This window comes from Nipponia nippon, unplaced genomic scaffold (assembly GCF_047370975.1).
Source record: "Nipponia nippon isolate SJK-2023a ecotype South Korea unplaced genomic scaffold, ASM4737097v1 scaffold_1, whole genome shotgun sequence".
NCBI lineage: Eukaryota > Metazoa > Chordata > Aves > Pelecaniformes > Threskiornithidae > Nipponia > Nipponia nippon.
The window spans coordinates 27595932-27622016 of NW_028262290.1; the positions used below are offsets into that span (position 1 = coordinate 27595932).

Consider the following 26085-nt stretch of genomic DNA (forward strand, 5'->3'; position numbering starts at 1 on the left):
TTGTTACTTTGATGCAGAGATGAAGAGGATTTCATCAAGGGTTAATGCTACAAAGAATTTTAAAAGCATCCATGTTGTTCCATTTACAAGATCATTCAGAACAGAACCGAGAGTCTCCTAGTAGATGCTATCTTTGCTGAAGACCCTATTTTTAACAATATTTCATTAATCAACTTATCTGTAATTTTTCAGAAAAAACATTTAGCCATCAAAGAATAAATACTGAACTTAATAGAAAAGATACCATTTATTCATTTATTCAGTTTGCAGTTGAGATCTCCATTCAGCTGTGAGATACAATTGATGCTTCTACAACTAAAGTACAATGTAAATAGTTTCTAAATTGTTAATAAATTACTAAAACTGTTTGAGAAAATTATTAATCAAATGTTATAGCCTGTTACTGAGTCTGAGGATGTAATGAGTCCTGCGATCAACTACAGCATCTGAAATGAATGTGCTTGAGACAATGTACAGAACTGATTTCTCCTGTGTATAACAAGCTGCTCACAGTTACTAATCAACCCTTTACATAGTATTTATGAAAGCAGCCTCAGCAGACCATGTACAGAACACTTCTGGTCATCTGTGGGACAAAGTAGGGAATAACTCCAAGAGTCACCTATAACTGAAAGGATAAAAAAACCCATGGCTCTCTCCTGTTGTCTTCTAGTAGTGTGGAATCATTAAGATCAGAAAAAAAACCTATAGACACCTTAACACAAGTATGCAGAGATGCAAAAACTACTCCGTGAGCCACCTCATCTACTGCAGGCAGCTGCTTTGGGCAGAGAGAGCAAGGAGAGCCCACACAAGCACACAGCTGCAACTGCTGCCGAAACCAGGATGCTTAGCACGAGATTTTGCCTATGCACTCCAGCTGCACAAAGCACCCTTGTACTTCTCTCCCCTCTGTAGTGCTAAGATGGCCATTATGGCTGTGCCATATTCGTTTACCTTTTAGCTTCCATAGGTCTTTTAAGTCTATGAGGAAAAATCCTACTCCTCATCCTTTCTCTTTTTTGGATTGGTTTTTGCTCAGCTCTTACATTTTACTGTTAGTGTTCATGTACAGAAACAAAGGCAAGAAGAAAAAAGTCATACATATTTCCACATAATATGGTACTGATATGATAGCATAATCTAATATGATTGCTGGCAATCCATAATTACAAGGCAAATACTCAGCCCGTGAATTCCTCCACCCCATTTGTGTGCTTGCACATAGTATTGCACACCAGAATTGGGGCTGAAATGTGGCACACACCTTATGTGTTTCTCTACTGTCATTTCTCAGCTGCCACAGCTGAAGATTTCAACACCAAACAAATCACAGCTCAAACTGGAAATGCAGACTACTCTGCTGGAAACAAGAACAAGTTTTGGAAAAATATTACCAGTTTTCCCTCTTCAATCTGAGCTAAAGAATACCTGTGGCTTTGAAAATGTAGCAAACCGTAACAATAACTCATGACAACTACTAAAGGGGGAGACAATCCAGTGCACTTAGCCAACATACATCTGCCTTCTCTGAATATACAGTGCTCCCACTGACCTTGGCAGGCATTAAAAAGCATACAAAACCAAGTACAAGAAATGGAAGAATATATTAGCTGTGATATGATGCTGTTATTGCAATGGCTGTCTTGAACAGAAGAAAGGATAAGTAAAGCCATTAGAAACAGAGTATGCCCTGGTATATGGCTTCCTGCATGTACTGCATCAATTATAACACACTGGTTTTAAGAATTCATAATGTTTCATTATTCTATGCACAAAACTACAGATGCATATTATAACTAATGTTACAATAGAAGATATCTAAAAGAATATATCTTACTGGTAAACACAGTCAGTACCTCATGTCTGCTTTCTAATAATTTGTATCTAAATGTATATAAAAATATTATGTAAAACCACTATAGAACAATTGTATGAACATTCTCTGAGTGATGGCAGCTGAAAGATATTTTTCTGAATGGCACGTCTGTCATTACTGAATGTAGTAAATATATATGGTATACAAAAGATCATCTATGAGATCCCCTGGAGAAAAAAGCTGAAGAGAAACCGTGGTGTAGTTCATCCTGAATACGAGCAGATCAAACTAGCCATATTCAATGGGCTGACATCACACTTCACTCTGTTCACTGAACTTGCTGTAATTCTAAATTGGGAGAAAGAGAAAAAAATGTATTATAATGTTTTCCTAGAATATCATGTAAAATTAGCAGATGAAGCAGTACTAGTTTGAAAATGCCACCATTATAACGACTAATAAATCAAAAAGTTATTTATGATGAGGATGAACCACATAAAGCAACAGATGAGTCTCTTACCATCTTATCAACATAAAAATGAGAATTACACGACATCATCCTTGGAGGATGGAGATAAGAGCACCTTTGCGTTTCCGAACAGCAGCAGAGATGAAAAGGAACCAGGAAGCCCTCTCGCCTCTACCTTTCTGCCAGTGAAAGACTATTTTCTGCTGTGGGGGGAAGCTGAAATGTAAATCGGAATGAATCATTTTCCATAAATCTCCAACTCCTTCCTTCTGTTCCTTTGTATCCTATCCTATCCTATCCTATCCTATCCTATCCTATCCTGCCTTTTTTCCTTCACATAAACACTCAAAATTCCTGCTGATATCAGCATCTTAAAAAGGCACAGGAAGAGTAGATAGACAGGCTGTGTTAGTTACAGTGTGGTGCTGCTATTGCACTCACCCTGACTTTTTACTCGTGTTCATCTTATCTTCAGGTGTTAAACGCAAGGAACACATTAAAAAAAAAACAAATCACATACTTTAAATACCCTGAAGAGGCATCAGCAACATATATACAATATTCATAATTACATTTAAAATTTGAGGCTGCGCGCAAGCATTTCAGACTAATCCACTAAGCCGCTATTCAGAGTTTTGATTTGCTTAGTAGCTCTAGTAGAAATACAGGATCATTTCCTAGAAAAGTGGGCTTCTGAGCTCTAACTCCCCGTTTTTATTTTGGACATTTCTCCTGGTGTTTCCATGTCCCATTTTCATAAAATGGGAACTCTAGTACATAACTATCTTACAAGAATGTTAGGAAGGTTAATTAATGTCTATAAAGAATACAGATATTTTATATCACAACAATCATCTTAATTCATTTAATCAGACCCAGACAAAATACACAATAGTCAACCCCATTATTTTTGCCCTGAAGTTACCATTTAGTAATTTTTTTTTTTTTCAGGGCAACAAAACCAAAAATGTTGAAAAGCTCTGAAGAGAACATGTTTTTCTGGTCAATCCACTAGACCATCTGTCACGACTCACCTTATCTGGATAAATCAATGGAAAGTGATTTTGTCTATAGGCAACTCTAATTTAATTAGTAAAATATAAAATGGAGGGGAAAAAAACCCAAACCACAGACCATGATGAGTTTAATGTCTCTTGGAGAAGGCTCCAAACCAAGCTCTAGCCATGTTTGGAATCACAAATAAAACCGTGGGAAAGCACACCACTTTTAATGCACGCACAGTTATGCTGGGATTACAATGGAAAAGGCTCACATGGTTTATGAGGAAAGCCCAGGTTTACAGTCTTTTAACAAGGAATGCAAGAATTATTGAGCGTGTAAATACATGCTCAAGCAAATGCATGTTCAAGCCTCAAGCCTCAGTTTCTGAGCCAAGCCCTCCTTCTCCCTGTAGCGCTCTCTTCCACCTCGTGCAATTCCTCTCCCCACTTTCCACCAATGAGCCAACACAGCACACTGCAGTGCAGGGTAAAGACAAGCTTATTAGCTCAAAACAAACTTGCTAAGGATCCAAAAGTGTTTCGGTCAGAACAGTGCGGTACTCTGTGAAGCAGCTTTAAGCAACCCAGGCTGAGGAACGGAGCAGTGTTGTTTCAGTAATGCAAAACTGGGTGCGAGTTAATTTGCCTTACCGAGAGGCTATGTTAGGTGTTTCTAGATGACATTAGGCTTTCCAGTGGAGAATGCACCCAGATTAATGCACCATAACACAACATGTCTGGATCTAGCGTAGAAGACCGAGAAGTTGTTGCTAAAGGAGAGACGGTGATGGCAAGAGAGTGCTAGCAGGAAAAACTTGATAACTGCAGTCCAGAGAATGAGGACCAGTTGTAGTTGTAGAGAAGAGACAGATAAAAGATTTCTACACAAAAGGTTCACTGGGTAAATAAGATTTCCCCAGACTTTAACAAATTGCTGTGAGCATCCAAGAACCCCTCCAGACTTTGCCTACCCCTGCTGTAAGTCTCACCTTGTGAATTGGAATGGCATCGATTGCCGAAGAAATAGACTCAAAGAAGACAGGATTTTCAGATTCAAGATTTCCATCATACTGCATTGCTTTTATCAAGGAGGCTGCAATAAAACAAACATATGAGCACTGATAAGGTAGTGAGGATATATAAACTGTCATGTTAAAAATTTTGCTGTAAGCTGATACTTGCCTTTGCAGTGTGCTAGCAACACATCGATGTGTCTGTTTTTACAGTCCATGTAAATCTATATGTGTGAAAACATGGAATTCAAAAAAACTGTTTAAAATACCAACAGAGAATAAAATACCCAAGAAGAATGTATTCAAAGCAGGCAGAGGATGAAGTGTTGCCGTTGAAGCTATACTGCCAGCAGCCGCCAGAGTGAGCCCTTCTATAATGCAAACACCACAAACCCGCACTAATTTCCTCCCCTTCCTCAAAGTACTCTACAGCTCTACTGGTGATAAAATGAATTAAATCTGAATTTGATCAACAATTTAGCATTTTTTAAATTATATGTTTTAGATTTTTCTCCTCCAGTTTTCCTTTTTCTGCAGGTTTCCCCCTCTCCTCTCCACATGCTTACGTACCAGTTCACAAAAGCATGAATAGGACCTAGGAAACTTTGAAACTTCCAGCAGTCTATCAGAAAAGCAGCATAACCATCATGCTACATTCTGCAGCAAGTTGTCCTTTATTCTTTCTTTTAAAATGTTCAACTTCACAGAGACTAAATGTTCAATAAGCTAGAAGGTAAAAAAAAGTGAAAATAACTCTAGAATCAGAGTAGGGCCTTTTCTGGCAGATGAGGAACATCCAAAGGAGTCCCTGCTTCAAAAAAATACTTAAATAATCCATATAAAGTGGAACAATTCTGAGAGAAGAGATTCAATGAGAACCACATTAGAATACCCTATTTTAAAAAATAAACCAAAAGCCTGACTCAGTCTGAAAATCCCTTCAACTCTAGCAGCAGTGATATTTCAGGAAGGAGTGTAACAACGAGGACACATTGTGTTCCTCCTCTGGGTAACTCAGTTTTGGACCAGTCATTCATTCAGAGGCTGCACTCCCAACCTGCACATTTCACAGCCGATGATGAACTTGCCTCTCACAAATTTGTCTAACACTTCTTTGATATAATTTGTACTTCTGGGGTCTCTAAGATCTTTTGGAAATCAGTTTCACAAATCTTTTTTTTTTTTTTAATTAACGTTTTATCTAATAATTTTATCAAATGGCCTACATTTTGAGGTGAGACATAACAAAGAGTAACTCCCACTCACCTTATTTAATTTTTTCAGTTTTATTTTTTACTATATCCACACCTATATGTAGTTTTAATTTAACATTTTTAAGGCAGCATGCACTTCATCGCTTAATCACTATAGTAAATTGAGAAAATTGTTAGGATAAGAAAAGGCCTGGGCTGAGAGCCAAGTTCAAATCTGGTCTTCTTAGTCAGAAAAATTATATGAACAAAACCTTGCCTACCCACTTAAATCTGTACCCACTACACATCTATTAAACGCCAGACCCAGTGGAAATGTAAGAAATAGCTTTTGAACATAATTTTTCATCCACTATATAGAACTGCTTATTATGTGGTTACTGGGTTTGGTCTTCTGGGAGCTTTTTGGAGCTCCTACAATGCCCAAGGAGCCCAGCCTGCTAGGTATGTAAGCCACAGAAGAAAACATGGAGATTATTAAGACCTCTGGTTTAGAGGAAAGCAGGACATACAGATAAAATCACAGAATTAAAAGATTAAATTTCAAAGGGGTAAATCCATGCATGGCTTCAATGCAACTGACATAACTGACATGACAGGGTCAAACATGACCTAAAACAGCTTTAAAATAAAAAAAAAAAGATGTTCAGAAACTCATCTCCATACTTACAGCAGATACTTACATTTGCACTGAATATCACCCAAAACCTTTAGAATTATTTTTTTATATAATTTTATATATAAACACAGTGCAGTTTAATATCAAATCTGTGTTCATCTTTTCCACAAGTGACATGTTTATCCACTGATATAGGTGAGGTGACTAGTAGCTGGCCCCAATAACTTGTATGTATAACTATATATACAGAATTTGTCTGATGTCATGAATACCTGAAGCAGCACTGAGACTCCAGTGTAGTCAAAGAAATTCAGTCCACTGCAGTCTAATATCAAAACACATCGCTCACTGTGACATGACTGCAACGACTCACCTACACATTTGATAAATGAAAAACTTTAATTAAAAGGGAGAATAGTCAAGAAATGCATGTAAGAATAATGGTAGTTCAACAAAATAAGCCCAAACTATCACAATAAAAATTTTACTATTATGTACTGGGGTATCAGTCAAGTAAATAGCACATTTTAGAGGCACAAATAAAAGACCTTCAGAGCAATGGGATGAAGTGATGATGGGCAGAACATATTATTAGTGGGATGTTTTAGACAGGAATAGTCTCTCAAGAATTAAAGAATGGCTTGTTCAGATTTGAATTTCTAAATGAGTCAGGATAATATCTTGGCTTGTTTGGAAGAGTTTATGTCAGATACACAGAGAATATATCTCTAGGTTCTGATATGACATTCATTTCTGTAGTACCTAAATGCCTGCCTATGGCTTAACTAATATCCTCCTATAAGGAAGAAAAAAAAAATGTGGAGTGTTTCATTTTCCTAAGGTTTTACTGTGCTGGTTTTTGTTTGATTAATTTTTACAATCCATCAATCATATATTGATGCTGGAGAAAAAAAGATGTTGGTAAGATTTGCAAAGGTCTTTTACACTCATTCTTCAGCCTCAGGCCATCTTGTGCTTAAACTAAGCACACTCCTGAACTCCTAAATGCGCCCTGAACTAGCACATAGATAAATGATTCCTAGCTTTCATAAAGGGAAAACTAGAAAATAATGCACATCTTATTTACATTGCTCTGTGAACAGATGTTAGTTATTATAATGCACAAAACTCAAAAAAAAAAAAAAGATGAAGGAAAGGAATTCTGGGCTAAAGATGGGTTAAGCTAAATGGTTTTGACAGAGCAGAGGAAAAGATTTTAAACTCTTGAAGGGACTTAGAATTTCTTCATCATGTAGATTTATAATGGCGCTAATTCCTTTCTGACAGTAGCCTGAGAGCCAGAGCCTTTTGGACTTACACCTCCAGAGATTTACTGTCTTTGTACTGTCTTAAGCCCCACGTTTTGTTTTCCTTTTTATAGTTATTTTTCTTTTTTCTCTCTGTTTTTTATTTTAAAGCTCCCATGAAGAGTCACCATAGACTGGCTGGTACACAGAACAGCAGAGCATGTAAGTCCTCAAGGCAGGACTTAAGCAATCAGAAAAGAGGGCTTGTGCTGTCTGTAACTTCTGTAACATAAGAAACTAGTTCATCCAAAAGAAGACTGAAATATGTACTGCCAAGACCTTCCAAAAATCTCCTCACATATGAAGTGCTTTGCACTCTTTTAGTATTTTACAGTATAGCCCTGTATAGTCTTCGGTAGCCATTATCATTGCATTGCTATGTGTTACAGCAAAGCACTCTGTCACCCCCAAGTAAACTGAACACTGTAGTATCATAAAAATGTCATGAGTCTAGTTAATAAATGTAAACATTCAGAAAACAGCCCCCAAATCAGAATCTCTGCTGTGGCCTTAATGCTTAAAAGTGTTTTAAATAAGCACAATATATTAATTTCATCCACAATGAAGTCATCTGTATAAAGTATCTTCTGCAAAAGGTTGCTGCAGCTCTCCCGTGGGAATGTATGTGCTCTGGTTTGATTTAAGTATTATAAAATGTGGGAAGAGTGGAATTATCCAGCTTAATCTTTAATTAAAAGCAAACCATTAGGTTTTTTTCTTTATTCTCTCCTCTATTGATATACACTACAATATTGGTGACCATAGTGCCACTGATAATTCAATTGATGTTTTCTGAGATTTTCTTCTAAGTAGCTTTAAAGATCACAAAGGTTTAACATGGCTCTAATCTTATCCTATTTTTACTTTTGCATACTAATATTCAAGTCCCACTGTGAATGCAAACAAACAATACCAGAGCTTAGTTGAAATACCCTCTTAGGCCTTTGTCTGAAGACCAATTCAGGCAGTAACGCAGGAAGTGGTTCCCCCCACTCCATACCTGTCTCCGTATGCACACAGTGGTTCATGAGAAATAAGCAGGGACTTCTGCAGAAAAGGTATTTTCATGGGTTCCTTGCTTTTGAAAACTTAAAAAGTCAGTCAAGAACAGAATAAAAATAGGACCTGTTTGTTAGGCCAGGGTTAACAGTTTAACACTGCTTAGCACTCATGCTTAGTTTGATCTAACTGAAAATATTAGCCTCCAGACAGCTTGAGTTCACACAGAAACAAATACAAAAGCGTAGAGCCATTTTGCATACTTACATGCATCTTGGTTTTGATATCATTTATAGATAATAAACTCACCATGACAACTTCCATTGGAAAATGAACAGAGCAATGTGTTCTGCTCACACTGAAATAAAAGCAGCAAACTATTAACATACCAAGGAAAACTAGTCCAATGCATAGTAACCAGAGAAAATCAATGCAATACATAAGAAGTCTGTTTCTCAATGTCAAAGTTAACTCCTTCTCCCCAAAATCATACTGTATGCAACAGCCTATTGTATATACAGTATTTGCTGAGTATGTCTCTCAGTATTCTTCTAGAGTTATACCAAAGTGATATCTCGCTTTTCTTTCTAGGTGACTCAAATTCTGTCATGTTTGGATCCACTAGAAAGCATATTATGAACACAATGCTTTTGGGGAAGCAGGGGTTCGTTAAGAAGTGGTCAAAAGATGGGAAAGATATTCTTGAAAAGATAAATTCTAGTCAGTGAGTTTATAAGATTTTCATTTTCTACTTGCTGCAATCTCATCTGCTATGCTAATATTTTAGTGAAAACATTTTTGACATCTAAATTTATTAAAGAATTACCTTTATCTGGAGAATTTTTTTTATAATGTTTTCAATATGAATGTGAAGTTCTCAGTCGAAATATGAGTTAAAACCAGAAATACAGCACAGAAACAAAATCCAAAGTGTAATTTCTTTTCACTCCCATTTTGTGCTACAGAAAGACTTTTATTCCACAAAAAAAAAAAAATTATGCACAGTATTTCAGGCAGCTGTACTGCCAAGTACCTCACAGAAGAGACAAAGGATAAAATCTCCCTCCTCAGTAACTTATAAATTAGCTTATTAAATTAACTTATTAACTTATTACACTTATTAAATTAACTTATAAATTAATTCCATGCAAATCCTAAATAATTTCTCTCTGTTTGGGGGTTTATTATCATACTAATCCAAATCACTTAGCCTAGCACAACCAAGGAAAAAAAGAAGCACAGTTTTTGAGCACAACGAGGAGAATCCACCCATCAAAGTAGGTATGGGTAGCACAGCTCTTTGGCAAGAGACAGGAGAGGTGGTGAGCACACATGGCTGAATGTTGTCTTAACAACTCGTCTAGGAAATGACTGTGATTTTCTCAGCTAAATTAGAAAACTGCATAAAATTGCTACAGTAAGCACTGCACAGTATTGGAATGTCTTCTTTGTAATGACAGAAAAATAATACAACTTTTTTTCCTTTTTAGGGACCACTGTAGGAAGTTGCAGTAGTTATGTGCAGATAAACTCAAAAAATACTATACTTATGGAGATACACTCCAAAACCAAGTTGTATATAATTTTTATACTGTTTATTTTTCCAATACAATCAGTGCAAAAAATGAAAAAGAAATACTACCTTTGAGAAAAACTTTAGCCAGTTTGTACCTTCGTCTTAATTCTCCTGGAATTTTTTATGGTTAGAAACAGAAGTGAAGTGTCTGTCTCTCATGGACTCAACTCCAGCAAAAACCTCACATTTTATTCAAGTAGATTTGTAGGTACTCATCCTCTTTTTAAAATCACAACCTTATATTAGCTGAGGTTATGTAAGTTCTGCCAGAAATTTTGAAGAGATTTCGATCAGTGCTTTAATGTCTTTTACAAGATCATATATAGAAATAGTAGAGATATTCTTTTCAAGTAATAATAAGAAAACAATCCATATTGAATCTGATTAAGATTAACTTTATCCTAAATTAATAATTTGAAATATTTCCTTTTTGTATCTGTTTCAGTATCTGATTGCATTCTCTAAGAAACGCAAGGAAAGCACTCATGATCTTCAACACCATCACCACGGTTACTGAGCATATAACACATCCTACCTTGTTTACATCTTCACATGCCTGGCTGCTCACGTTATCCTTCTGGATTATCTTTATCAGATCAGCATGAAATTTGCTGGCATTCAGAAAGACTAACGGGTTGTTGATTGAAACTATCTTTACTGATTTTAATGATTCCTGTGGATGAAATAAGCAAAATATTGAGAAGATTGTCTTGGGTTTGGAGACTGAAAAACAAAGTAATTTCTTTAAAATTTCTGAAAATTCCTGTAAATCAACCTAGAAGGAGGTTTGGGTTGTGATAATGATACAACAGATAACTGTCTTGATCAGTAACCTATAAGGAAAATTATCCTTAATTCATAGAATCATAGAATGCTTTGGGATGGAAGGGACCTTTAAAGGTCATCTGGTCTAACCCCCCTGCAATTGGAAGGAACATCTACAACTAGATCAGGTTGCTTAGAGCCCCATCTAGCCTGTCCTTGAATGTTTCCAAAGATGGGGCATCTACCACTTCTCTGGGCAACCTAATTAATTAATTAATCAATTAATATTAATTAATTCAAGTTAACATGAAAGCAAAATCATATTCATTATGATACATAATACTAAGGACTATTATATGGCAAATAACAGTAGCACTGTTTCAGTTGGTATGAGCCCCAAACATCTTTTATTAGACAAATAAAGTGGGGTGAACACTCCCAGTGGTTTGGGGAATGTTGAAAATGTTCATGTCAGTTATCTGAAGATGATATCCTGTCAGCCTCACCTCTGTGCCTGGGAAGATCATAGAATCATAGAATCATTAAGGTTGGAAAAGACACTTAAGATCTTCAAGTCCAACCATTAACCTAGCACTGCCAAGTCCACCACTAAACCATGTCCTCAAGCACCACATCTACCTGTCTTTCAAATATCTCCAGGGATGGAGACTCAACCACTTCCCTGGGCAGCCTGTTCCAGTGCCTGACTACCCTTTCGGTGAAGAAGTTTTTCCTAATATCCAACCTAAACTTCCCCTGGCACAGCTTGAGGCCTTTTCCTCTCGTTCTATCACTTGTTACTAGGGAGAAGAGACCAACCCCCACCTCGCTACAACCTCCTTTCAGGTAGTTGTAGAGAGCAATAAGGTCTCCCCTCAGCCTCCTCTTCTCCAGACTAAACAGCCCCAGCTGCCTCAGCTGCTCCTCATAAGACTTGTGCTCTAGACCCTTCACCAGCCTCGTTGCCCTTCTTTGGACACGCTCCAGCGCCTCGATGTCCTTCTTGTAGTGAGGGGTCCAAAACTGAACACAGTACTCGAGGTGCGGCCTCACCAGTGCCAAATACAGGGGCACTATCACCTCCCTGGTCCTGCTGGCCACACTATTCCTGATACAAGCCAGGATGCTATTGGCCTTCTTGGCCACCTGAGCACACTGCTGGCTCATGGAACAGATCCTCCTAGAAGCTATGCTAAGGCACATGGAGGACAGGGAGGTGAATTGAGAGAGCCAGCACGGCTTCACCAAGGGAAGTTCTGCCTGACCAACCTAGTGGCCTTCTATGGTGGAGCGACTACATCAGTGGACAAGGGAAGAGCTACGGATGTCATCTATCTGGACTTCTGTAAGGCCCTTGAAACGGTCCCCCACAATATCCGTCTCTTTAAATAGGAGAGAGATGGATTTGATGAGCAGACTGTTCAGTGGATAGCTAACTGGCTGGATGGTCGCATCCAGAGGGTATTGGTCAATGGCTCGATGTCCATATGGAGATCAGTGATAAGTGGTGTCCCTCGGCAGTCCATATGGGGACCAGTACTGTTTAATGTTTTCATCAATAACACAGACAGCAGGATCGAGTGCACCATCAGTAAGTTTGCAGATGACACCAAGCTGAGGGACGGCATACCATGCAGGGGGACCTGGACAAGCTGGAGAAATGGGCCTGCGTCAACTTCCTGAGGTTCAACAAGGCCAAGTGCAAGGTCCTGCACCTGGTTTGAGGCAATCCCTGGTATCAGTACAGGCTGGGGGATGAAGGGATTGAGAGCAGCCCTGCTGAGAAGGGCTTGGGAGTACTGATAGATGAAAAGCTGGACATGAGCGGGCAATGTGCTCTCGCAGCCCAGAAGGCCAGCCATCTCCTGGGCTGCATCAAAAGCAGCATGGCCAGCAGGTCGGGGGAGGTGATTCTGCCCCTCTACTCTGCTCTGGTGAGACCCCACCCGGAGTACTGCATCCAGCTCTGGGGTCCTCAGTACAAGAAGGACATGGACCTGTTGGAGAGGGTCCAGAGGAGGGCCACAAAAATGACCAGAGGGCTGGAACCCCTCTGCTATGAGGAAAGGCTGAAAGAGCCAGGGTTGCTCAGCCTGGAGAAGAGAAGGCTGTGGGGAGACCTTATTGCGGCCTTTCAGTACTTAAAGGGGGCTTATAAGAAAGATGGGGATAGTCTTTTTAGCAAGGCCTGCTGCGACAGGACAAGGGGTAATGGTTTTAAACTAAAGGAGGGTAGATTCAGACTAGATATAAGGAAGGAATTTTTCATGATGAGGGTGGTGAAACACTGGAACGGGTTGCTCAGAGAGGTGGTAGATGCCCCATCTTTGGAAACATTCAAGGTCAGGCTGGACGGGGCTGTGAGCAACCTGATCTAGTTGTAGATGTCCCTGCCAATTGCAGGGGGGATGGACTAGATGACCTTTAAAGGTCCCTTCCATCCCAAAGCATTCTGTGATTCTATGATTCTATGACTTTAGTGCAACAGAGATACTCCATGGAAGTACTTAGTGGATCCAGATCAAGCTTGAGCAACACATTTAAAACTTTGCCAGCACATATCTACAACCAACACGAATAAATAATCTACACAAGAACCATGACCCGCCCCCAGTTCCTTTCTCTGCGCTTCCTTGAGTAAATTTTATGCAGTTTACCAGGTGCCTTCAATGAAACTGTGTAGCCCGAAACACAGACATTTTACAACAGAATGATTTCTGAAGGAGATCAGATATGGGTCAGGAAAACCCCAGGTACCAGTGGGGAACACTTCACACAAAACAAGCACTTTTTCTCTCATTCTCAAGGTGGACTTAAAACACCTTCAAAAGCCAGTAAGAAAATTAACATTTATATATAAATATATTGATTTTGTAGGTAGGTAAAGTTAAGCTAATTCTACCAAGCTCTCCATTTTCCACAGGTTATGAACCATGTCTCTCCTTTCCTTAGGAAAATTAGGTCTGAGACAGACCAAACTCAATGTGGAGCAACTGCTCTCAGCTGCTGTGGTTTCTGCTGATTCTATTTCAAACTTGAGGAAAAGTCTGTCGGCTGTTAGGGTCTTCTATTTTTTCCAGTTGTACTATTTGATCTAGTAAAAGATATTATATCTGCTTATAAAGTTCTTTATGTGTATTCCAGTAAATAACTGTATTAAACTTCCATGCATCTAGTGCTGTAAACAGGCCTGTAAAATTTACCAATATTTTCAGTAGCATTTTCTACCTGGCATGTAACTGGAGATTCTTAAATAGCAATAATAACAGTGCTCATAAGCACCAGTTGCCAAAAAAGCAACAGGATTAATTTGCCTTTCAGGCATGTCTTTTATGGAAGCTGGGGATCTCTAGGTTATACGTGGAAGTTCAGAACATTCTCTTTCCAAGTGAGACAAAAAGAGGATACTTGAATGCACAACCTGAACATTGCTCAGCAATGATTCCTACTAGTTATTTTTACATGCAAAACATGGTATCGTTGAGTGTCAGCTTCAACAGTCTCATAGAAAACTTTGCCCACTTTGGAAGAATGAAAACAGGATGAGATTTTAATGAAAAAAACACTGCAGCTGACAACATGTCATGGTTTAACCCTAGCCAGCAACTAAGCACCACCCAGCCACTCACTCAGTCCCCCTCCACTGATGGAATGGGGAGAGAATTGGAAGAGTAAAAGTGAGAAAACTCATGGGTTGAGATAAGAATAGTTTAATAATTGAAATAATTGAAATAAAGTATACTACTAATAATAACAGTAACAGTAATAATAATAATAAAAGAATATACAAAACAAGTGATACATAATGCAATTTCTCACCATCCTCTGACTGATGCCCAGCCTGTCCCCCAGCAGCGATTGCTGCCTCCCCAGCCAACTCCCCCAGTTTATATACTGAGCATGGTGTCGTCTGGTATGGAGTATCCCTTTGGCCAGTCTGGGTCAGCTGCCCTGACTGTGCTCCCTCCCAGCTTCTTGTGCACCTGGCAGAGCATGGGAAGCTGAAAAGTCCTTGACTAGTATAAACACCACTCAGCAACAACTAAAGCATCAGCGTGTTATCAACATTATTCTCCTACTAAATCCCAAACACAGCACTATACCAGCTACTAGGAAGAAAATTAACTCTATCCCAGCTGCTGAAACCAGGACACAACACCTCAGCAAGACAGCAGCAGACCCTGAGGGCAGATCAACAGATCTGACTCCGAGAAGTTCTCCAAAAGGATTTCAGTCCACAAAAGTGCTATATGCAATAAAATATCCTACCACTAAGTGCAATAAGGGGTCTGGATACACAAAATATCCGTTTACTACTGTAATAAAATATCTGATTTATCTGAGTATTCAGCTCTCAAAAATGAACTACTTGTAACAATGGGTAACAGGAAGTAAAACCCAAGAATTTGCAAGATAATATAGGTTCAAAAAGCCTCTATTCTTCCTAACAAAAGACAGAGACATAAAACAAGGTCACACTCAAACACAAGTAAGTGGAACTGACACACAGACTATTTTTTAAGTAGTTCAGAAAAGTGTGGGATTGCATTGAAGATACACAGTTTTCCCAACAGACCTTCAAGCAAAACAGGAATGGAAATCTTCACCACAAACCACACAAACTACCTCCTTATTGTAGACTGCTATTCAGACTTCTGGGAACTAGACGATCTCTCGGACACCACCGCAATGACCATCATACAGACTACATTCAGAAAGCATTTCAAACATCCCAAACTGAGGCAATGAACCCCAGACTATGCATAGGGACTTTGTGCAATTTACATATAAATGTGATTGTGGTAAATTTCACATCACCAACATACCTTGGTCAGTCAAGTGGCAAAGCCTAACTGGCAATTAAAATGGCTAAGATTGTATGAAAGAAAACTCTAAAATAAGGGCAAATCAGAGGGCAATATATGCTTGAATGGAGAAATACTCTGACATCCCACAGATGTCCCCCCTTAAAAAAGATGCTATACACAGTTTGGTGTGGAGACAAGTGAGCACTTCAGTGACATACCAGAACGAGTAAAGTGGAAGATGAAAACTAAGAAAAATGAAGACTAATGTGCAAAGATCAAAGCCTGTGATGATCAGCAAACTAACAAGCTTCCAAAAACACAAGGTGGAAAATTTGAAAGGCTCAAATCATAAGGCCAGACGAAGTAGATGTCAGACTTAGGTACAATCTTTTTTTTCAGGATGGGCAAGGACAACTGTGTCATATTTGGCTCAGTTATTCCTGGCTCTGGTTTGGTTCTAGCTCCTTTCTTAATGAGAACGGTTCTGAGAAAAAAAGGACTTCTTCTTTGTCGTGTTCTTGCCAAGAAAGAAAGAAAATTGTGTCAGGTGGCCTATCCCCACTGTCACTTAGAAGGATATTGACAATTGCCCTGTGCACTCTGCACAGCACTGTCTACGCTTGGGTAAGAATTCAGTTCAGGGAACGCCTGTGATGCAATGTGTTTCACATAAGCTTCTAAATACCCTCTTGATTTTTTCCACGTTAAAGTGTCTTTTCTTCTATTGATGAAAAGGCCTCTATAAATTCACAGACCTTAATGGCAGGGTAGATCATTAAGCTTTTCATGTTTAAAAGTCCTGTTGTTTATGTCTAAGCTGTTATTTACCAGGGGAACTTGGATCAGTCAACATTCATACATTAAAAATTACCCTAAATGCCTGCTGCAACCCAGTGACTCTAAATTCAATTAAAGGCATTTTTCTAAATCTTAAAAGTATTTTCCTTCTTAGCTTTGTGTAATAAGCTCTTGAGCAATTTGCTTTCTTAACAAAATGTTATTTTCCCCACTGTCTGCAGGCACTAGTTTGTTATTACTTGGTTACTGGCATTAATCTTAATGATTAAGGAAACAAAAAAGGAGGGGAGCAGTTAGCTTAAAAAAAAGACACATAGGGATTTGTACAAAATATTTTATGAACTGATACGGAAAAAAGCAGGTAAATGAAATTTTGGTTACCCATCTCTGACAAAGTTACTCCAACATTTTTCTTAAGAATGAAAAGTGATCTAATAATTGACACCTGGGCCACATTTCAGGGTCCTCCCTATTCTCATGTAACTTTCACATTCCAGCATCGTTCACCATGCCAAAACAGTAAACCTCCCTGAGCCAAGTTCAGATTTTGAGCCCAAGATAGCTCTGTTGGAAAACATTTGCCAGAAAAAAAAAAAAAAATTCGTTACAGGAGAGCTTCTTAGAGCTTCTTAATGGTGAGGTAATAAGGGCTGAGTATGTTGCTTACTGATACATAAGACCCTTCATAAGCATTAGGAAAGGAAAGAGGACATAGTAGAAACTGCCATGGTGGAGAAGGCAGGATGTCCTAGCGATGGGACTCTGTGCTGAAAGGACACATGGTTCTACTTCTCTCTTGGCTGCTGACCTACCATTTCATCTCAGAGGAGGGAGTTCACCTTGCTGGGTCATTACCCTTCTCTTCTTACCACAGGTCTGACCACAAGCAACTTTGATGATAATTGCAATGAAAATATCAGAAAGAATTTAAAATCTCTGACTTGTAGGTTTAAGTTTATAAGAAGCCAAATTTTAAAAGCACAGTCTTTTGGAGAGATTCTTCCATCCATTTTTCACGTGAAGGTACACTTGTTTGAGTACAGGGTGGTGAGATGGGTGAAGTAGTCTGGGACAACTTCATGATGCTGTTCCTCCTTCCCCAGCCACACACAGTGTCCTCTGGGACAGTCCAATCACAAGGGGCTGGTGGCAGAAATGGTGTCAGAAAAGAGATTGTAGAGGATGACAGTATCAAAGTACTTTCAGGAAATTGGGAAATTTGATGAGAATATAGAGACAGTTATTGTCTGCTCAGATGAACCTTGCCCTTGCTGTCAAGAGATTTCCTTAGACTTAGGAGTTAGGAAACTTTTAGAAAGAGAAATTCCTAACTAAAATTCCTAAGTAACAAATAAACTAAGATAGACAGATCTAAGAGGACTTGCTTAACTTCACTTTGCAGACCAGCAGCAGAACCAGGAAAATATTCCAATTTCTGATGCCCAGACAAGTTTTGTATTTACTATGTCATACTGGTTTTAGATTTCAAGTGGTCATTTCGTAAAAATGTTCCCTTGCCTCACCAATTACAATCTGGTAACCACCTAGACAAAATAAACAAATCTGAATTAGTGGAACACACACACACACAAAAAAAAGATAATTAACTTACACAATTATCTTCTGTTTTGTATTTGTATTCCACTTCTTTCACATTTTTCAAATTCAGTGTCTTTGCTCTGTAATCAATACACAGAGGAAATCTGTAAGGCAAATCATTAGTAGTCTTGAACAGAAAGAGGAAGAGACGCACCCCAAAACTACAGTGTAGTAGTTTAAAGTTGTGCTGATGCAATCCATACGTATTTTCGCGCATATAGATCTTATTTTTTGTGATAATGACCCAGTTAAAGGGTAAAAAGCACATTTTAAAATTATAATATATTACTCTGAACATATGGATAATGAAAATTTCTGGTAAATAAAATCTTAATTTTAGGTTTCATGACTGTTTTGTAGCTGGCCAGAGAGCTATTCTCAAGTCAAGGTAGCTAATATACAATCTACAGCTTCAAAAGTACTGGGTTTTAATTCATTTTTTTACCTGCAGAACCATATTGTAAGGAAAGGAAAAAAAAGATATCGAATAGCTATGGGTCATGAAAACTAAGGATGTTTGTTTTATTTGTCATATAATTGACACATGATGAAACAGAACATTGCACTCTAGCTATCAAAGTGGGGGACTGAACTGGAAAAGTCAGTATGCTTTTTATCCCTATGCTCTCTACACAGCCAGTGAAAAGAGAAAGTCGCCTTGAAAAGCCAGCTCAGTGTAGGACCTTCTGCTTCAATACATCATTTGCAGGAACACATTTAACCACAGAAAAAGAAGGCTATGAAACTAGCTATTATCTGAGCTCTGTGCCTAAAGCTAGGCAATGGAAATAATCCCAGAATACAAACATTTACTAGATGCGACAATGTGCAAGGATTATTTGCAGGTACTGGGGTTGGCTAAATGAGGCTTGCAAAAGTCAGCTGTTCTCTCCTGTTTGCATAAATTGAGCTGTAGCTGCTGCTGGTTTTAACACATTCTGATACATAACATGTACCACGTCCAATACTCTGGCATCTGAACAGAAACTTCACAATAAATCATCTATGGTATTTTTCTTGCTTCACTTTTGCCGACACTCTTGCCCACGACTGGATGGCTTCCTGCATGTTCTCTTGCTAACCTCACCTGTGCAGCACAGTTTTTAAGTCTGTTAGCATGTTCAGATTACATGGACAATCATGTGCAACCTGATTGAAGACCACAGAAATCACTGGGAAGAGTCTTATTTACTTTAATTAGTGCAGGTTCAGACTGAGGTCTCTGTTAGATCAGACAACAGATCATGCTATTTCGTGTCAGATATCTCTGCCTTTCTGCTGTGGCAGAACATCAGACATCCAGACACAGGCTGTTAACAATATGAAAACTTACATTTTCCTTTACTAGCAGAATTTACCGAAATTTTAGTTTGCTGAGTAGCAGAAGGTTACCAAAAAAGTACTGATTAATTCAAGTAGAAACCATCTTCCATAGTTTGTAATTGCTTGCAATTTTGAGCTATTTTCATGCTGGTTCTGCAACTTATTCTATGAGAACAGAGCTATGCACAAACGGTTAACATTATTAACTTTAACAAGCATTAAATCAAACTGTATATATTGTACTTAATTTCAGTGGGATTCAATGTTCATGCAAACAACTGCCTGTGAGCAGCAAGTCATTTGCAGGACTGGTGAGCTATGGATTAACTTTGTAGCACAAAATGATCATGAGCCTCAACTGATATTTTCCTTTACTCATGATCCAAAGTAGCAACTTTAATATCTGGAAAAAAAAAAAATTGTATTAGCTCTAGTTTCTTTGTCCTGGCTTTCCTAATTCATACACAGAATTTATAATGTACTTTTCATTATACATTAGAATAGTTGGACGGTTACGTTTCATTAATATATATTAGTGCAAATGTCAACTATCAACTCCTGTGCAACACAGTATCTAGGACTTTATAAAGGGTGCTTAGTTATTAAGGTTTGCCAGACATACTTTCTCCTTAAGGAGCAAATAAATATCTAATGGAAAAAAAAAATATTATTGATCTTTCTGTTGATTTTATGCTACCTTCACCTTATGAGTTATAAAGATGTGTATTACTAAGAGAAATCACAAAATAATGCTGCAGTATGAAATGTCTTAGAGATCCTTAGCCTGTAGGCTAAGTAAATGCACAGTAAATGCACAGGTGTGACTTTTCCTTTACAATTGTCTTATCTAGTAATTTTCTACAGCTAAAAATCTGAAGTTTCATTGTTAAATTTAGTGTACTGTATGTCTATCCTGACAGTGAAGCAATGTGCCAGAAAGAAGACATAACAATGTGCTACTAGAACATTTCAATAAATTTATTTCTCACCTGGGAAAGCGGAAAATCACAATTACTATGGTGCAGACAACACCATACAACAGTCCCACGTTAGCAGCAAAGCATATTGTAAACACGTAGGTACTAACCCATATGCTCTTTAAGGAGGGAAACAGAAAGAGGTAATTAGTTTCAATTTTTGTAACAATGTGCATTTTATGAATCAGAAATAAAGATTTTTATAATGAAGTCAGTTTCACAGAGGTGAACATTCAGATCTTTGAACTGGAAAATATTGAAGATTGAATTAGCAATTAAAATAATGCCTCCCCATGGGAGAATACATATGACATGGCACTACTCATCCCAACGCTCACAGAGGTTCCTTTCATAGTTAAAATAGCATATATAGTTGCACTAACAGCATAATTCAGAATTAACTCAGTTGTTTTGTAAAACTTATATTTCATTTTTCACATTGCAAAGTGTTGTCACTTTCTGCACCACACATATTTAAAATCCTCCTTTCTCTTTATACAATGAGATACCTTAAAGTTCACGTACAGAGAGCTCTTCTCCCACTAATTGTGGAAGTGGGAACTCTAATTTGCAAGGAGGTTCATTAAAAGTGGCATTTATCAGAGTACAGCTGACTAAACCAACTCTATAACAAATAAAAATTATTGGGGAATCAATTTCTTCACACACAAATGGTGAGATTTCAGATTACTTCTCCGCCTTTGAATATTTGATTAATAAAACTTTTAGTTCATTTTAAATACAATTTAAAAAAAAAAATAGAAAGAAGCATATCTGAAGCAAAAGTCACATTGAAACAGAATTTAAAATACAAAAAAAACCCCAAAATATTTTAACATTTCCAATTTTTTTCTTAATTATTTTCTAAACAGAAATGATCACTCATATTTCCATACTACAATGATGTGTATGACAGAGAGATATCCAGATTTTACAATTAAGAGGAGAAAAGTACAAATTACTTGATTCCTTATACTAACCTGACGTCAGCACATATTTCTTTCCTTGAGGGGGCCTTAAGCAAAGACTGTCACCTAATCTTTATATAAAAAGTGTTAAATAAGAATGGAAAGTATTTTCACTCCTCTGGATATACTGATCTCCACAGGTGCCTGTTTCAACAGTTACAGTGCTTCTTGTTAATGTTTGCAGAGGAAAAGATCACATTACAATGGCACAATCAGTGTTAAAATTATCCTTTCTGATGCTTTCACTTAGCTCAGGAAAGCCAGAGACAATAGAATACTTTCAGCCTAACCACAGGAATTTTGCTTGAGCAGATTTCAGAACTGTTATTTTATGAATTATAAAATGTAAGTCATACCATACTAATTTGTGCTTCACAGAGGATGGAGTGTTACATGACTCTACTGAGAAAACTTTTCCTCTCTCATCTTCAAAATTTTAAACTACTGCAACAGATTTTGCAGTCTCTTCAATGGCATGGCTGCTAAGTAAAGAGGTAGTTCATTCTTTGAGACAGCGCTCAAACTCCAGTTATATTTTATGACATCTTATACAAATTTTTGTGTATATATTTGCAAAGAATACATTTACAAACAACAAACATTCAGTTCCAATTAATCAGTGAGAAAGTAATTCTAAGATTTACAAATCCAATACATATTTATGAAGAAGTTCACTGGACATGAAAGGGCTAACAGAAGTACTTACTACAAACCTGAAATTCAGGTGGGATCAACAATTAGCCCATCCTGATAAGGCTGAACCCTTGACAATGCCTGAGATCAAGCAACCCACTTCAGCTGCAGACCTGAGCCTCATCACGTCTAACTAAATCACTGCTGCAAGACCTGCAAAATTCTTCTGTCTCAGAAGAAAACAGAAAGCATGAAAACCCAATACGAACTCTTCATAGGAAGAATCAAAGCCAAAAATGTTTAAGTACTGCTGAGTACTAAGCAGCCTAGTATCTCACATCTTAACCATAACCAGAGACCACCATTGCTGTAGAGGATGAGCCAAAACAATCACAATTCTCATCTGTCAATCACCCTTTTGGTGCTTTGTATTGGCCTGGAGTCAGTACTTTTTTAGGCAGGGTAGCATCAAACTTGTTGAAAGAAGTTATGTTGATCTGATAGACATTGTTTTAATTTATGGGTTGTTGCAAGGTTCAACAAAGAAGTTGTAAAAATATCAAAGTTTTCTTTGGCAACTTACTTCAAGATGGTTATTGTATATTCCAGGATAGATAGAATCTAATCATTCTTCAAATCTTAGCAATAATGTATTACAGGCACGTGTTATTCTCAGAAGTCAAAACAAAATCTGACTTCAAAATATGCTTGTACTATATTAATTTGAAAAAAATTCTAGAGAGGGAGAAAAGAAACAAGTAGGAGATATGGATTTATGTTGAATTCTGCATATATAAGTATAGGAAGCATTGAGAGGTACTGTGACTGTATATATAGCAGCTGCCTCTGAAACTCTGTGGACAGTGTGTTTCCATGTAGACCTTTTCCTTTCATAAGGTCTAGCCATCCACCATTGAGGGGATCATGAAACAGGAACTTGGTGGGAAAAAAACCATATAAATAGGTGAAGTGGGAAAATAGTCTCTGAGCCAATGACTAAACAATGCAATACTAAGATACTGTGATACTAAATGTTTCTGTACCATTTGAAAACAGATTATAAACTTCCTTTTTTGTTGCAAACTGAGGAGATAATCAGCTATTGCCTCTATGGGTAGGGTTCATTTCGCTTGGCATTAGCTATCTACTGCAGAGATGTCTACAGCTGGGTGAACTGTCTAGGTTTCCATAATCAATAGAGACCTGGTTATCTGAGTGAGGGGAATTTAGGATGCAGTTCACCTGACTCCTACCTGATTACACTGTTGCCTACTTCAAGAAGAGATGAATCATACCCTAACATGACTAGATTGACCAGCTCTGTACTGTCTGTAATGCGAGGCTGTGATGACTTGCTCAGAAACAGAGGCCCTTGCTGCAGTCACCAGCACGTAGCCAGAAGAAGAATCCTATTAAAGTCCTGTTCATTCAGGGGGTGCCTTGACAGAGAAGATGCTGGAGGCCAGGAGGAGGCTCTGGCTCCAGGAAGGCTGCGTAGCATGCCCATGCTCCCCCATCCTTCTGCAGACAAATGACTGATGTGTGCATATGTCCTCAGGGCACCCTTCATCAAAACTTACAATTCAAGTGCTGGAGTGAAGATCACTACAGCCATAAAACAGGAACAGCTTAATAGTAATGTGGTATGGTAGTTCTTTAATGTAATTTTTCACAAGCATTCCATGCATAATGGTTGAGAAGTTATTTGTTTGCACAGACTGCCCTGGAGACACATGGACTGATATAAATATTATTCTTTAAAAAGAATTTATATGGCAATCACACTTTCAATGGATTAAGCATTTGTAAATTCCTTCCCACCCCACTGAGACTAACTACAGCAAAACTAATATAACTCAGGGTAGCATATTCAGTAATGAGGGAAGGATAGAAAATCTCCCTAGGATGTCATAAGCTGGAAGCATTTATGTAAAATTATTATCATAGAAGAGGTGGCTTCCTACTCTTTGGAAAATTGTTTATATAGCAAAGCCCTCAGTGCTCTCTCATGAATCAGGGCCCCTATGTGATGAATACCTGAACGAATCTAAAAGTTCATCTCCCTCCTAAGGTTAATACATTAAAAAGTTCTAAAAATACATGAAATTGCATCAGTGAGCTCCCCAATTCCATGGAACACCCTCTCTGGGCCCCCTATTCCAGTCTATTTTGACGAAATGGATTGACAGGGTGGTGGCTCCATGTCTTAGAAACTCACACTGGCAAGATCTGGGAGGACACTTGTCGAAAGTGAGAACCTCCTTGTTGGATCTACTTTAATTTCTAAATTAGTAACATTCTTTATATCCTTATACATTAATATATGTGCATATACTTGCAATTCATACATCCATAACTACCTCTCCCATCACAGCACCATGCAGGGAATGTGTAATTTTTACCATAAATTGTTGCCATTCTTTCTGATTTACAAGTCAGGCATACAATCTAGCTCTGCCTCAGCTGTGGTCATTTCCTGGTAAAGTCACTTGTACAGTTTTAATATTTTTTTTCTCTTTAAATGCCATAGTAGTTCTCTGTTGAATACCCCAAATCCCTGTTATATAATTAACTCACAAAAACAAACTTTATTCTATTGTAATTTTTCACTTAGAGGGTCACCTTCTGAAATACTTTTTCCCCATCTTTTGTCACTTTCAAGTCCAACTGTTAACAGCAAAAAGAACATTTTTCTTCAGCAGTCCATTACCAGGCAGTAGTCTTTGCCTAGTTTAAAGGGCTGCAGCTTATCTGGGATGCTCAGCCTTAAGAGCAAGAGTTAACAAGAACTTCACTGGCCTTTTTGTTGATACTAAGAAAGTGCACTGTCAAGCTGGACAATAAAAAAGGGAAGTTAGTCAAGAAGTAGGCCTGCATAAGAAATTAGGCTTGCAGGAAGGATATGGAAATCAACTTTTCATCTGAGGACCTGAAAAGTGAGATACACTTACAGAAGAATTTCAGATCAACTTCCTGGTAGTTCCCCCAAAATAGGCAAAAATTCAAGACAAATTGTTCTCAGGTTAATGCACAAAACACAGATAACACAGGAATCAACACCTTGGAAACAGCCAAAAGATGAAGACAGCAGAGGAAGGACAAATACTGTTATGTATACAGCTATGTATTTAACATATATAGTAGAACAGAGCAATTATTGATCTGAAGTTATTGAAGTCATCCAATAAGGTGTAGGGACTGACAGAAGACATTAACTGAAGCAAGAGACCTTTGAAGTTCATATGAGTGCTGTGAATGGCAGGAAAAGGCTCTTTGGAGTAAGGGTAGTGGGGTTCTAGCTGGAAAGAAATAGAATGTGATTTGACCAGTGGGATGTAAAAACAGGACATTCCCAAGGGTTGATAAAAAACAAGCTGAAAGAAAACTGAAACAAATATACGTAATAATATTCAGCTGCTAATATTTAGTATTAGCTACTCAGGTCTGTCAGCCTAGCTGCTCCTTTGAACTCAGCTGCTCCTAAACATTAAATTTGCAAGAAAAAGCAGTCCGTGGCTGAAAGGAGGGATTTCATAAACTCACAGAATATCAGGAGTTGGAAGGGACCCATGAGGATCATCGAGTTCAACTCCTGAGCTGTACCTTTCAATCTATACCTTTTACATTTAACAGGATTACGTTTTATAAAGAACTAATCAACAAATAAATATTACTCATCCTGTTTGTGTTCAATGAGAAGCTTAAAGAAGTGCAAAGGAACAAGGCAACAAAAGCCATAATATTCTGTTTTCACGCACTCTCGTTTGCCAGACCTATAAGCATAAGAAACCTGACTTCTATGTTACGTGACACACACCCTTCAAAGAATCAGTTCCAGAAAGAACAGCTGCTAATTATTTCCAAATGGTTTTTTTTTTTTTTAGAGTTTCTATCTTCAAAACACTTTGTATAGCCTTGGTAATGGAACTGATTAATTTCCAATGTGCTGTCAATTGGTGGGGTGAATCTTTTCAGGCCAAAATCAACGCCGGTGTAGTTACTCAAATCGCTGGGCTTGGTGGGGTTCCTCAGACCAGGCAGCAATGTAAGATCATTTATAGCCTTACTTTAGATGATGCTATTTAAAGCAAGATGATTTACCCTGTCAGGCTAAGGGCTGATGGTACAACTACTTGAGGATAAATCATTGTTCAAGTACGCCCAGTCAAAAAGATAAACCCAGCAAACTCTCCCTCTCTA

General features: G+C 38.0%; 1 protein-coding gene across 1 annotated transcript in view; it reads right to left on the bottom strand.

Moving 5' to 3' along the window:
* Nucleotides 1–244: 244 nt before the first annotated feature.
* The window catches only part of SLC26A7 (solute carrier family 26 member 7), a 73132-nt gene continuing 47291 nt past the window's right edge, over nucleotides 245–26085 (bottom strand). Inside the window, exons 11-18 of the mRNA XM_009469286.2 lie at nucleotides 20297–20403; nucleotides 17998–18064; nucleotides 10550–10687; nucleotides 8748–8796; nucleotides 6405–6505; nucleotides 4472–4526; nucleotides 4279–4382; nucleotides 245–2167 (exon numbers count right to left, since the gene is read on the bottom strand). Coding sequence (XP_009467561.2) covers nucleotides 2132–2167; nucleotides 4279–4382; nucleotides 4472–4526; nucleotides 6405–6505; nucleotides 8748–8796; nucleotides 10550–10687; nucleotides 17998–18064; nucleotides 20297–20403 — 657 coding nt within the window. The 3' untranslated portion in view covers nucleotides 245–2131. The remainder of the gene's footprint in view (nucleotides 2168–4278; nucleotides 4383–4471; nucleotides 4527–6404; nucleotides 6506–8747; nucleotides 8797–10549; nucleotides 10688–17997; nucleotides 18065–20296; nucleotides 20404–26085) is intronic.